This window comes from Hyposmocoma kahamanoa, unplaced genomic scaffold (genome assembly GCF_003589595.1).
Source record: "Hyposmocoma kahamanoa isolate Upper Pololo Valley unplaced genomic scaffold, ASM358959v1 84, whole genome shotgun sequence".
NCBI classification, from domain to species: domain Eukaryota; kingdom Metazoa; phylum Arthropoda; class Insecta; order Lepidoptera; family Cosmopterigidae; genus Hyposmocoma; species Hyposmocoma kahamanoa.
Window position 1 is genome coordinate 5,917,879 of NW_020654229.1, and position 15,403 is coordinate 5,933,281.

General features: G+C 35.4%; 1 protein-coding gene across 2 annotated transcripts in view; it reads left to right on the forward strand.

The window, feature by feature from the left end:
* Positions 1 to 924: 924 nt before the first annotated feature.
* LOC113234525 overlaps positions 925 to 15,403 on the forward strand; it is a 21,226-nt gene continuing 6,747 nt past the window's right edge. For both annotated transcript variants that reach the window (XR_003310796.1, XM_026469869.1), the window contains exons 1-6: positions 925 to 976; positions 5,452 to 5,591; positions 8,255 to 8,391; positions 9,620 to 9,854; positions 12,798 to 12,895; positions 13,646 to 13,791. Coding sequence is in view for 1 of the 2 variants with exons in the window: in XM_026469869.1 (XP_026325654.1) it covers positions 940 to 976; positions 5,452 to 5,591; positions 8,255 to 8,391; positions 9,620 to 9,854; positions 12,798 to 12,895; positions 13,646 to 13,791 (793 nt within the window). In the remaining variant the exon portion in view is untranslated. The remainder of the gene's footprint in view (positions 977 to 5,451; positions 5,592 to 8,254; positions 8,392 to 9,619; positions 9,855 to 12,797; positions 12,896 to 13,645; positions 13,792 to 15,403) is intronic.

Here is a 15,403-nt window from a genome sequence, read left to right on the forward strand (position 1 = left end):
TAATTTTTTTTATGTGTTGTGGCGTTGCAATAAATGTCTGTTCCGTTCCGTTCCGTTCCGTGCCAACTATACGTTTCGAAAGACCTATGTGAGTTCAGTTCGCCATTTTCGCTATGTATGGTATGGTTGTGTCATTCTTTCGTGCAAATTCTCTAAAATTCTAGAAAAATTGTGCTGTTTTTGAGTGCAAAAATGATAGCTGCACCAAAAATGTTACCCGTGGTGGTATTTTATATCACCGGAAAGCCTTATTTTAATAAATTTTCAATTTCCTGTTTATCGAAATAATTTTTGTTACAAGAAACGAGAGTAAAGCTTATTACATATATCCCTGCAATATGGTCGCTTCTTTATTGGAGAACTAAATTAATAATCCAATTCGTCGTCGTTCAGCAATTAACCGCTAGATGGGAGCACATTGATTGAAATTTCAATATAATATCAAAATGTCGTAACTTGCAATAATAGGTATTTATGATATTGAACTTTGGACGATATACCAAAATGGTAAAGTTTAAATTATATTAACAATCCAGAATTTATTTCTTTTTAAATTTGAAACTACGATCAATCAATTAAGAATGTGTGAGTTTTGGCGACATCGGTTCTGGTAGCAATCGAGGCTAAAGACATGTCCATTGTTTTTTATTCCGTGTTAAAACGAAAAGTCAATGTAAGGCTAAGGTTGAGAGGTTGTTTGATAAGCAATGACGTACAAGATTATTGGTGGTTAGTGATTCATATAAACATTGTTATAATAATTTAACCATTTTTTTAAGCGTTCCTCTTAACATGTCCGTGAGTGTAATTACCACTTATTTGTTTTTGGTTCAATGATTTTAATCAACGTCCAGTGTTGTTGTTCTTTTTCCAGTTTTAATATCAATGTAGATATTGGAAATTGTATTTTGTAATTCTGGTTTCTTTTTATACATAATTATGATAAAATTATTTACTATATTTCTTATTATTAGCGGTGAGTTACCCTGTTATTACTACTAAATAAGTAAATCGTGTCTTTGGTATATTTTTATTTATTCATTTATTTATCTTAAAGGAAGACCAACAGCTTAAAACTAACTTATATAGTAATATTAACAACTGAGAGCCAATAATGCACAATTTAACTAACATATTGCTATAAACATAACTTAATACGTAAACCATAAAACTAACTAAAACGCGGCTATGTGATAAAATATTCTTTTGGGATATCACAAATCAATATAACTAACACATCATGGCTGCATGCGCTTTTGCCTTTTACAACATTTTACTTCAAGTTGTAATCTAATAACTAAGGAAGAATATCGGGCCATCTGTTTATAAGAGAAAAAAAACAACAATGTTTTTATTTTTCCTGCATTATCTTTGTTACTATTTCCTCGCAAATATGATGAAAAACATTGTGTGTAACACGGGCGGAGGGAAGGAAATTACGAACCTCGACTCCGAAAGCCCTGTCTTCGGCTGCGGGCTTCTAATAGTCTCGTTTGTAATTCCTTATTTACCTCCCTTAATACACAATGTTCTATTTCAAATTAAACCTAAAACAAACTTTATTTTGGGAAAATAAGTTAATAATAAGTTCCCCGCTAAATGTGTGCTAAAGGCCGGTGTGTATTTGCAATATGGTTTTAAAACAAAAGAAGTGTTGACATGGATGAAGTATTTACAAAACATTGATTCACATGGTCACAGTCACAGTGTGAAATGACTATATGAAACAATATGTAATAGGAAAATTGTGGATCTAAAAGCAGCTTGTCGGTAAGTCTATTGTGTATTAGAAATTATTTAACTTTTAATTGATTTATTAGATATTACCCACCAGCAACCGTATTTATGCAAATCAAAACCACAACCCACTTTTAGAATATTGATATTGTTTAATGATATTTCAGCTATACATCATTAGAATAAGTTCCAATAAGACGAACAAGCTAACTAATTTTCACTGTTTTTAAAAGAGATTTTTTTATTCTATCTTTTCCTATTTACAACGGATATTTGAACATTTGCTTAGTCGCGTTTTAGTGGATTAACTAAAACGCTGTGTAGTGGACAACTCTGCCGTTGCAAGTCTCACTATAAGTCAAAGAAATGCCCAACCTCTCCTCGCCGAAATCGCACACGTATTGAAAAGATCCAGATCAAAGGAAAATACATAGAATGTTAAAATTATTGCTTGCATGGCGATATAAACTCATTTTGCCTATAATTAGTACGGGCCAGGGGTAGAACCAAAGGAGAATTGTTTCTCAAGGATTTACAATGAACTCTAAGTGATATTTGTGATTATAATTCCGGACAATCAATTGAACCTAATGCTATTTTTATTAAAAACATTACGTCACTAATTTGCAACGCAATTCAAGTGGTAAGAGATGATGCTTCTTACAGAGATTGAAATAATTGGCAGAAATGTAACAGTCCTCTGTACGATAGCACAGAAAACGCTAGATATAAATGTGGTAACGTGGAGTCCAAATGTGTAGAATTACTTCTATTTGTCAAGTTTTATTGACATCGGTTACCGGAAAGTGCGCTAAACCGGATTCATCGCCTAGTTTGCCAACCTTAGAGATGGAATATTATATATTTATTTATTTTTGGCATAGCTACAGAATACAAACTGTGAAGACGCTTAAAGTTAACATGCATTATAATAGGAGTAAATTTGTATTCCTATGACAGCCACGCACGGCATTTGCAAAATAAATAAGTACTTACAAATTAACAGGTTATTAAACATAATAAAAAAAAGTTAAAATTTGCACTTAAAAACAATAGCAAAAAATCATGTTACACGTATATAAAAACATGAGATTCTTAAATATCCAACATATTCAGCTTCTCCTTACAAATATTTAAATAAGTATAGCGACTATGGGAGAATAAGTCCAAATCTTTAGAAAAGTTGTTATGAGCTCTAAACATGCGGAAAATAGGATCATTATATGAGACATTGTTAGTGGTACATGGCAAAGAAAAAGTTATTTGGGTACGTTTACTGCCAATCTTAAACAAGGCGTGGCTTAAGATCTCACTTGAGTCCATTTCAAAGTTGATAATTTTAAACAGTGTGGAATAGTCCAGTATCACACGTCTGTTCTGAACAGGGCGTACCTTAAAATATTTGAGTCTTGCCTCGTAAGTATCCAATTTTCTACGCATTCCGAACCTAGAGCTCAAGTTCCGAAGAAACCGTCTTTGGACAGCTTCGATTCTTATATCCTCCAAAGGCCCTGTGTACATAAAAATGTACCATAAAATGTGAATGTGATCACGTGAACGCCCAGTGTACAGTATAATGAAAATACTGCATTCAGATTTAGCGCCACGTGACCATAACTCAATGGTATCTAGAAAAATACATTTTTCATACAAAACTATGGTCATACTTGCTTGGGCCTGAAGCATGTGATTAGATTTAATACGTTTTAAGGTACATTGGGCGTTTAGCGCGTATTCCATTGCAGTTTTCTGGGCCTTAAAAGGTTAAAGTTGGAATATTAATATTAAATTATTTTGTTCAATTCAAATTCAAATGGAGCCACTATTGATGTAACCTCTTTCCAAGAATCATCAAAATCGATTCACTAATGCCACAGTTATCGCGAACATACGTACAAGAAAAAAAACATACAGTCGAATTGAGAACCTGCTGCCTTTTTCGAAGTTGGTTAATAAATATACCAAAAATAAAATTTTTTGCGTTTTTTTACTATCTAACAGTTTTTAGATCTGCATTTGGAAATAAGATCCTCTCAGACGACTCCCGCGTTTTGCACAAAGTTGTCACCGCCTAGAACGATCTATTTAAATATTTTTATTTTTATATGAAAGTAGAATCTGACTAATTATTAAATGTCATGGGAAAAGTTATTGTTTACAATCACTGATAGGAATAGGTACAATTCTTTACCTTCGTGGTACAAAGACAGTAAGTGAAGACTACCTTATGACAACATCTTGTTGTCCCGAATCTTTTCGGTATTCTCCCGAATACTCACTTAGGTAAGGAATCACTTAGGTAAATTAAAAATGACGTTATTTGGGACAAGTAGGTAGACCATATTTGACTATCGACTGAATGTTGATCACGCTTATGGAACAAGTAGCTGAACTCAACTCTCGACCCATTTTTCATCCAATTTCTGAGCTCTAGATCATTTGAACTGAAATTTCCTCCGTGGTCGAACGGTTACGATGCCGGGAGAAATATTTGCAGAGTTGAGGCTTCATATTCGAATGCACCGATTGCTGTTGCCATCGCGCGTGATGCACCGCACTCCGCTGTCCGCTCTTCCGCCCCGGCGGAAACGTCACGCGTATGCACGTCCACACGCGTGTACACACTACACATGCGTACACCGCTGTAGCCGCTTCAAGTACCCGACCCGCCACTTTGAAACACGTGCGGCGGCTAACTGCTAAGGGAAAATTAATCCCCGTGTGCCTGACTCTGTTGCCGGACCGGTGCGATAAGGACGGCTTCACAAAAGTGGAGAAGACGAAGAGAGAACACTGGTCACGCACAGGCACATCACCAACAGGACCGAACTGCTGCTGTACCTGTCGCGGCTGCATTGCTCTACGAAGTCTGAGGAGATAGTGGAGTACATCAGACATACAGCCAAATACACCCTGAGGGTCGAGCGGTTGGAGCCCCACAACATGAATTTCAATTCGTTTGTGGTAAGAGTACCGACCGAACATCTGTCGACCTTCATGAAGGAAGAATTTTGGCGAAGGGTGTCTTATATCAGCGGTTCCGCGGCCGGTTACCAGACACCAGATTGTGCCACACTTCGCCGACAAGTGCAATTCGTGTAGATTAGTGAGAAATCGTTTTTTATTATATTGTATGCGTTGACTTACAATTATATGAACGTCGGGTCTGCGCTAAAAAGTGTCCGAACTTATAGGGCGTTACAATCGTATACAGAGCGTCATTCACGCTTTAGTCTTCGTTTGTTCGACTGACAGCGAAGCAAGCAAAATTAGACAGTACTGCGATGACATTACAATTTAAATTCAACGTTTTAGCTTTTTCCTATTCCTTTACATGTCACTACGTTTAAATAGGTTGACTTGGGACATTTTTTCGTGGTTTTTGTATTAGACCCGTCGTCCATTTATTTGTAAGTCAATGATTGTATGCATAGTATTCCTTAAGGTATATATTATGTGGGGTCATGTGGCATGAACTAAAAAATAAAATAAATAAATAAATATTTTATAAGCTTATTGAAATATACTTAGTTATTGTAATAGACTACATCGTTGATATTCTTAGGCAATACACTTGGCAGACGTAAGACCTAGCTACCCATAGTACAGAGGATCCTAGTTTGGTAGCTAGGTACATCACTGTACCTATTTTTGTGTGTTTTGCAATAAAGATATTATTATTGTGACTTCGGTAAACAGTTGATAGTTTTTCAGTGATCGCGACAGGAGCGCGCCGCGAAGAGAAAATCACTTTACCAATTCAAGACAGAATAAACCTTTTGAAATATGAAATAAGTGAACAGGTCAAGGCGGTTAAGAAGAAACGTAACCCTATGCGGTTATTAAACGAGGACGTAAGTTTCTTATGCATTATTTATTTCCAACTTTTTTTTATAATATCAAGTGACGAGACGAACAAGTCTTGCGCCTGATGGTACGCAACACGCCTGTCCATGACAGTTGCAGTGCCACACAGCTTTAAATCACAAAGATCTGAGGGGCACTGGCACTGCGCTCGTCACCCTAAGACACAAGTTAACAAGTCCCATGTGCCTATAATTTCATTCTCCTTCAAAACCGGAACACAGTAATGATGACATTACTGCCTGGCGGCGGAAATAGGTAAGGTGGTACTTCCCTGGACGAATACTTTCACAAGGAGCTCTACTGCTACTAACTGCACCACCTCCAAAGAACTTTTTTTAAAATTTATTTATCCTTCCAATGACTTTTTACAAATAAGGTAAGATTCTCCAAAACTTAATAAAAGTTTATCGGGAAAGTTTGGTTGCTACGCTTAATATTACGGTCAAATAAAAATTTCAATATTTACCTACATTGTATCTAACAAATATTTTTTTCATTTCATTTTTAACAGACTTTTCTCTATCTTTAAGGTTTTTTAAGTGTGACGAAAGACAGTTAAACAATGCTGGAATTAAATAGTTCTTAGTTCTTTTACCTTAAACGTTGTTTGTTTTAAAAGTTTTAAAATTTCATATCTGCCCATCGTTGCTTGTCGGATAATTACAATTTTTAGGTACTTTACAATCACGACTTAAATATTCTTGTAATATTTGAGAAAATAAAACAAAATAAGAAAAAACTTCTTAAACAGGAAGTATCTTATATATTATTCTAAATAACATGTCATAATTTTTTCGTTCCTTTACACTCTACGCACCTTCTTAGCAGCTAACAGCGAACTGTAAAGCGGATTCTTTGACGTTTGTATTAAGACGCTGAATACCGCTTACGCTTCACTTTAAAGAAAGCAAGATCTGTTCAACTTGTGGCAGTGGAAAAAATGTGTATTATTCTTCATCATTTATTATCTAAAATATCGTTGTTTCCAAAACACGATTTTACAATACGTTCTTGACAAAAAAAATTCAAAGTTACCTCTTATTCTACGCTTTCATTGCACTTATATCCGTAATATACCAAGTAAAATTGATAACACTTTGAAGAATAAGGTATTATCCAATAATGTAAACCGTGGTTGTTTTGTTTTTCCAAGGTTTTTCATTTTTAAACTAATTTTGGAAATAAACCGTTTTTTGAGACGCACGGAAACTGTTGGTAGTTTCTTCTCTTTTACACATACGAAAGTCGGCAGTGATGGCTGATGGTTACCGGACACACACGTTGCGTTACACGTAGCAGTCCATACGTGTAAACAAATAAATGGTGTTTTATTATTATTATTATTATGTATGTTAGTCTATAAGGTGTGTATTTCTGGGTCTTCATAATTAAGTAATTATAACGAAAATTTAATTTCAAAGTCGTTAAAACTTAAAATCATACTGTTTATAAAACACTGACGACTCTTTACGTTTTCGTAAAATTTAATATAATTATGTAGTGGTTGTCGATATTTTCATCGATAGATTGTGGAAATAGATAAAATTTTATCAATTTCTTAGGTTTTCGCGATTGTTACAAATAGGAAATGAAACTATTTTTCCAGATTTAAATCGCGTAGATTTGTTTTTTCAAACAAACCGACGTGTGCCGACACCCTTTACAGGTCCCATGGTCACGATTGAAAAAGATAAAATTTTACCAAAAAGGAATTAATTGGGAATGTTACGACATTCTAATAATTACTAATTGCGATACTGCCTTCTTTATTTTTATTTTGACAGTTGACCTACTAGAATCGAAAAAATTTTTTTTGTCACATGCAGTTTAACAAGAATTGAAAAAGAGATTTTATCGTATATATTGAATTAAAATGAATAACTTTAAAACATGTTTCTTCTTTGTATATTTCATAAACATAGTTCTTAATATATGAAATGAACTTGTACTCAGTAATTGCTGAATAATGGGTTGAGGAAGATTCAAATGAAGCAAATTCGGCTGTTTGTTCCTGCATGACCTATTGGTCCACAGTCGATATAATATTTATCGACTGCAATCACTAGCTGTTCACAAGCGGGCAACACCTTTGCGAAATGAACTTTCTTTTTTTTAAACCGACTTCAAAAAAGGAGGAGGTTCTCAATTCGACTGTATGTTCTTTTTTTTTCTTTTTTTTTGTATGTATGTTACGCGATAACTCCGGTATTTGTGAACCGATTTTCATGATTCTTTTTTTGTTGGAAAGGGGGTATTTCCATAGTGGTCCCATTTCATTTTGAAGAAAATCATCCACCTCAAAGAGTGGCTGTTCACGCATGAAGATTCATTTTTATAAATAGCGCCTAACTTTAAATTAGGAGCAATTACTTTTAGCAATTATTTAGTTGATATTGCTATTTATCCAATTCAAGGCGTTTTTCCCTCGATATACTTTGAGTAGTGTCGTAGTGAGAACCTATTTTTATTATCTCCAGTATCAAGTCCTGTATAGTGGCGAACTAGGGGGTATTTCAATGAAACTTATCAAATAGACGTAATTCCATGTACTTTTGATGTCGGTTTTTTTAGTACTCTGTACTGAGATTATTCTGTCTTAAAAAGAGACATACTATATTTTATTATAATGAGCCTCTTACATTGTTTTTAGTCTCAATTACATCCGTTTGTTATGAGAGCGTCAGATGTAAAGAAACCTCTGAACCTGGAGAACTATGATTACGTGAATCTGGATGACCAAGCTATCACACCTATTATGGACTTCGATCATCGCAAGAAGGATCATCAGTGAGTCACTGTCATCATTGTTAATGGTCAAAGTCAAGTCAAATGATTAAGGTACTGCTCGTTCACTACGCTGACCTCCCTGAGAAGAACGAGCAAGAAATTCTAGAGATTGCTCTTTTCAAATAAACTTATTGAATCATATTTGTGTAGAATCTAGAGTCATGTTGTCTTTCCATGCATCTTTATCTAACACGTAACAATTTTGGAATAAAACTTTTCATTTAAAATACTTTTAATATAAGTTTTGAACTTAGGAAATGGCAATCTTAATATATGCTCCAGAATCTTATTGCAAACATAAAAGAATCATTTACCTTAGTTAAACGAAAACGGCGTACCATGAGTTTGGACTTAGTTCGAAGGTTAATATCATGGATATCTTCTTTCTTAGCGAAATTAAGTGTATTTTTTTAAATGTACTGTGATCCCACAGCAGCGAAGCGTCCATATAACTCGATTCCACCGGCTTGCCTAGAATTTCTTATTATAGTCAAATTTGGCACTTGTCATCGTGACGCGAATAGGGATGTGGACTAATCATATCGGTAATCACGTAAAACGATTTTCAAGAGAAATCGAATCAAAATTTTAACAGTTTGTGATTGTTTAGATTATTTTTCGGTTCATTGTTGTTCAGGCCAAATCGTGCAATTCCGTTAAAAACAATTCATATACAGAATTCCTTGCAATTCTGTGGCAATTCCTCTTATTTTCGTAAAATTGTCCCACATTACAAAACAACTACATAAAAAGATTAAATTGTATTATATAATTGCGGAGTAATGCGGCTGCATTACTCCACGAAGTCTGAGGAGATAGTGGAGTATATCAGGCATAAAACCAAATACACCCTGAGGGTCGAGCGGTTGGAGTCTCGCCGCAACGTGAACTTCAATTCGTTTGTGGTGAGAATACCGACCGAACATCTTTCGACCTTCATGAAAGAGGAATTTTGGCCGAAGGGTGACATATATCGGCGATTCCGCGGCCGGTTACCTGACACCAGATTGCGCCACACGTCGCCGATAAGGGAAATCGTGTAGATTAGTTTTTATTATTATATTGTATGTATGTTTGTTTTAAGGTATATATAATATAGGTGTATTTTGTTTTTATATTGTTATTGTTATATTATATGTATGTTAGTCTGTAAGGTATGTATCTATGGGTCCTAGTTGCCTGAAATAAATAAATAAATAAATAAATAAAAAATAATATTTTCTTCCAGCTTCCACCTCCGTGAACTCAAAACAACAACGACAAAATCTCCACGTCCGATACACTACACGCCACATTACTATAAGCCCCGAGTCATAAAAGCATCTTTCCAAAGGCCCCCACCCTTGCGCAGCTTCAAATTCAACACAACCAAGAACAAGTACAGCGGACCACAAGAAAAGCCAGTCGATGATTTCTATAGACGGCAGGTCGATCCTACATTCTACTATACGCCGATGAAATGGGTGAGTTGATTCCTACCTGCCTGCTAATTTTTTGAAACCACTGGTCATTGTTGTACAGATCGCGACATTTAACTTGAATGAAATCGTGGCAGTAAATAAATAAATATTAGACAACAACACACATACGTTGCTCTGATCCCTCTTTACTGCCTTCGTAGCCGAACGGTTACCATGCCATGCAGAGATCCTGCGTTCGATTCCCAGGCCGGGAGAAAATATGTGTACGGCCTACATTTATTTCTCTCGTAAGTTTGGGTGTAATTTGTGGTTGTCTATGTGTGTGTCCAAGGCACCCGCGACGTGGTCTGTGCCCGCGACACAGGCTTTACATAGTGCGGGGCTATGTTGAGTGTGTGCGTTATTTTTATTATTATCCCAAAGTAAGTAGCTAAAGCACTTGCGTTATGGATATCGGAAACATCGATACAAACACCCAAACCCGAGACAATATAGAAAAGTTAGTTTCTACACTGACCCGGCCGGGGATCGAACACGGGACCTCAGAGATGGCGACTCGTAAGTACTCGACGACGTAAGTACTCGATACATTTAATTCGATACCGAGTACTTTTAATATCGAACCCCTTAATTCGATTTTTATTGACTATCGGAAGAAAAATACATCACCTTTTTTCCAAATTATTTTTCTTTTCCATCTTCGCCGTTTTCCAGCAAACAAACGCAAACCGCGAAGTACCAGAGTAAAAAAAATGTATGTCATCATCATCATCATTCATTCACAGATCATTTTTGAATAAATGGTAGTACATTACATACATCTCAGCGAATGAGCGAAGTGCACAAAGAGGAATGGCGGGTTCTTATGTAGTTTTGTGGGTTTTCATATGACAGTTTTTATATGAATTAGTGTTTAGATTACGTATTATTACGACAAATTCGAAATAATATTTACATATATCGAGTTCTTAGATTTTCGCGATTGTTACACATAGGAAATGAAACTATTTTTCCGGATTTAAATCGCGTATATTTGTTTTTTTCAACCAAACCAGTCAACCGTGACCATGGGAAACGTCGGTTTGTTTGAAAAAACAAATATACGCAATTTAAATCCGGAAAACTAATTTCATTTCCAATATTTACATATAATAAATAAAATTTTAAATAGTCATGTAGTTCTTGTCGACAGTTTTATCGATAAATATTGAAATAAGGTAAAATTGTATCAAAACTGTCTAAATTTTAAATGATATGACGTTCTAATGATTGCTTATTGCGTTATTTATTGCCTTCTTTACTCATATAGAGATCAATTTTTTATTCATATACATTTTTAAAAATTAAAATGGAAATCTTAAAAATACGTCTCCTCTTAGTGGTCTGAATTAAATGACTTAATAAAAAATAAATAAAATATAACTCATCTGGTCCTATACTCTCGTTCTAAATCCGATGTCTGTCCGAAATAATTTCTGTCAAATAATAATACTCGACAAATTAAAAACGCATGATGCTAATGAAACTTCATTAAATTTAATAGGGTATTGTTTTGTGAAATTACTCCGCTAGTTTGTTATGTTATAATTATTAATTCTCGATTTTTAGAAAAAAATTCACTTCGGTGGATCTGCGATTCGAACCGACGTCTTCTAGCAAACCGTGTCAGACGCTATGCCAACTAAGCCACGGAACGAACCAGTGGACCTCACGAATTTTTCCATGTGCTTGTTTGTCGGATCTTTGTATTTGGTTTTCAACGACTTTTTAAGCATTTTGTCACCCGGTTAGGTAACTTTACAGCTGCCAGCCCTGACTAGAGATGTCGCTATTAACTTTAATTACATGGTCGCGGTCGAATATAGAATAGAAAGTTCTTTATTGTTTTTCATTTTTGTTACAGTTTTTGTCCGTAAAAGGGTGTGTACGTAATGCAATGTGTCTTAAAGATCTATACATTTATTTTATGTCGTGTAGCTAGTTTATAGCTCACAGAAAAGGTCGCGGTCGAGACGGCGGGGCCTTGGGGTTCGGAAGCTCGGGACCTATTTAAAGAGTAGGGTCGCCGACTCAGAGACAGGGGCTGCGATCACCGCTCTGGGTCGTGGTTGGTTCAGCAGGTGTCCATTGCTGTCCAGCGAGGCAATGCTGCCAGTATAATGGGAACTTTTGCCCCGGGCACGATACAGGGCGGGATTTCTTTTTAAATTAAATATATTTCACGTGAATCTCACTTTTTTTGTATTAGATTACCTATTGACGAAGCCTTGTGCTGATCTTTAGGTTATACATTTTATTATTGTTCATAAATGCATTTTGTAAATTTTGGAATAAATGAATATGTAACTTAAAAAAAAAAATTACATTTGTATTGAGTTGTTATTCAAATATTTTAAGCGACTTCAAAAAAAGGAGGAATTCTCAATTCGACTGTATTTTTTGTATGTATGTTACGCGATAACTCCGATATTTGTGAACCGATTTTGATGATTCTTTTTTGTTGGAAAGAGGATACCTCAGATGTGGTCCCCTTTAAATTTGAAGAAAATATTCCACCTTTAAGGGTGGCAAACTAGGGGATGAATGACTTTTGAGGTCGATTGTTTTAGTACGCTGTACTGAGATTATTTTGAGTATTACTTATTTGACAACATTGACTTACAAATAAATGGACGACGGGTCTAATACAAAAACCACGAAAAAAATGTCCCAAGTCAACCTATTCGAAATTTAAATTGTTATGTCATCGCAGTATCGCGCTGTCCGTAGAACAAATGAAGACTAAAGCGGAGTGTCGCGCTCTGTATACGATTTTAGCGCCTTAAAAGTGCGGACACTTTTTAGCGCGGACCCGACGTCCATATAATTGTAAGTCAATGTTTGACAATAGTTGTTTTGGACAGATGTCAGACGGAGAACAAGATTAAACCCCCTCGTACCTCGTACACAGTTTCATTCACCTATTTTTTTTTTTATATCATATAGCTCCACTGTGAAGATCTCATAACCCCTCTGATTACGGGCTTGAAGACTGAATGTGTTGCGCCTAAATTTTATGAATCAAACAATCGAATAGTAACCAGGTATGTGCTAAAGTTTTTGCAGCTTCAAGTTTTTACCCCGTCAGGGCTCCGTCACTCGCTCAAGGTTCACAAGCGCTCATACAAGTCTTTCATTTATGGGTATTCGGTTCCGCACGACTGCACTCGGCGGGCAACAACAAAAAAGTTATTTTCACCTCTCTAAGCGCGTGCTTAGGTTACTTTTTCCTCGTAGTAAGCGCCTACCTAAACTACCTTATTTTCACTACAGCCCTCGTAGCATGGCTATGCATGATAGTCGCGACACGCGCGGTAAAATTAAAATAAGCTAGCGCTATTGGCTATCTAAATTAGATAACCAATAGCACTCACTCAACACATAAGCACCACATACACACCCACGCTTTATGCACTTAATAATCTCGTATATTTTTTTTATTTCTTTACACGTGTAATCATTTGGGAAAATTGGGAAATTTCTGTAAAAATAATAATTTAAAACTTCTTTTTCAAGATATGTATTGTGGAAGGAAAAAACTTTAACGGAAATTGTTGGTTTTCACATGTCGCGACACGTATAATTAATAAAGTATTCTGTAATTTGTATTTCAAATACACCTCAAGAAAGTATTTGGTATTTCGTATTTTAAATACATAATATAGGGAAGTAATTTGTATTTCAATTAAGACATAGCATGCATTTTGCCCAGCCCTGGATCCAAGTTGTTTGTACTCCCAAAAATAAAATAAATAAATTCTGAAACCTATAATGTTTTATTAATTTACTTTCAGATTGATACAATTACTTACAATTAACACGACTAGCTCCACGAAGGAAGAAATCTTTGACTTATTACTACAAGTAAGCAACATACAAATCAGATTTTTTCAATGGAATTCTCAGCCAATGAGGATTTTACTCGACACTATAACGGGCTGTAAGTACCTAGTAATGATAAATATTTAACTGCGTAGTCGATGCTCTAAGATACTCTTAGATCCTAAAACTTCTTCCACTGACATGATGGTGGTGACTGTGGACCCGTCGGCAATTGAGCCACAGGCACCAAATCCGGCTCGAAGGACCATAATGTACTCTTGCATCCTTTTTGTATAATAATAATAAATATGTTTTATTTTCTCTTACATCCATTGACTTACAAATAAATGGACGACGGGTCTAATACAAAAACCACGAAAAAAATGTCCCAAGTCAACCTATTTAAACGTAGTGACATGTAAAGGAATATGAAAAAGCTAAAACGTTGAATTTAAATTGTAATGTCATCGCAGTATCGCGCTGTCAGTCGAACAAATGAAGACTAAAGCGGAGTTTGACGCTCTGTATACGATTTTAACGGCCTACAAGTTCGGACACTTTTTAGCGCGGACCCGACGTCCATATAATTGTAAGTCAATGCTTACATCAGATAGATACGTAGTAACAGTATAGAGTTTCAATATTCAATTTTGTGAGAGACATTAGCCTAAACTAGGATACCCTGTGTCTTAGATCTCCTGGTTCCCCCCTCTTGATGGTACAGTTTATTTACTCTACTTAAAGTGTAGTTAAATTACATTACATTAAACCACATCTCATCAATAACGTAAGTGTACGCTACGCGATAACTCTGGTATTTGTGCACCGATTTTCATGATTCTTTTTTTGTTGGAAAGAGGGTACCTCAGTAGTAATCCACCTTTAAGGGTAACTAAGGGATGAATCCGATTTCGCGCACTTTCCGGTAACCGACTAACTTGGCAAATAGATGTAATTCCGCGCACTTTTGAGGTCGGTGTTTGTAGTACTCGGTACTGAGATTATCGTATTTTTAGTGTTATTGTGAATGGACATAATAATAAAAAAAGATAAATAACTTACTCCAGTACTCCAAACAGTCCTTTTATTTTAAGCTTCCAGTTCGAACCTTTAAAACGATGAGAGACTTAATAATAGCCAGCAAGTATTTTCTATAACCGAAAAAATCAAGCGCCCACGGTGACAGCTCTACTCAAGGATATTCCTTATTTAATTTTTTTTTATTAAGAGGTTTTGCTTGGATACAAGTCCTTTGAGCCATGTCTTCGTTTAATTATCGGGATCCTCATTAAATATTTTCCATTGTGGTTCTACAACATTATGTTTTTACTTTCTCTTAAATAACTTAGTTCTCTTGTTTGCGCTTTCTAAATGATATTTTAAGCGGTGGAGTCAATATTTATGTTTTCACTTCCACTTAGATCACGCTATAGCCTTTGAATTAGTAATTATTGTTCTGGATGAACTATTTTGTAATTTAGTTTAAAATAAGGAACATCGTTCTAACTTTCTTCATCATTATTTCTTTCATCGTATTTTCTTCATAACATACTTTATAATAAAATTAATCTTTGTAAAAACTGGGTATTCGTAACTTCGAAATCCCGCCATTTTTTTCTCACTTCTTTGTGTCTTTTTTAAGTCTCTCACTCGTTCAGAAATTTTTCTCTGAATCAATAAGGGGTGTGTGTGTGTGTGTGTGTGTGTGTGTGTGTGTGTGTGTGTGTGTG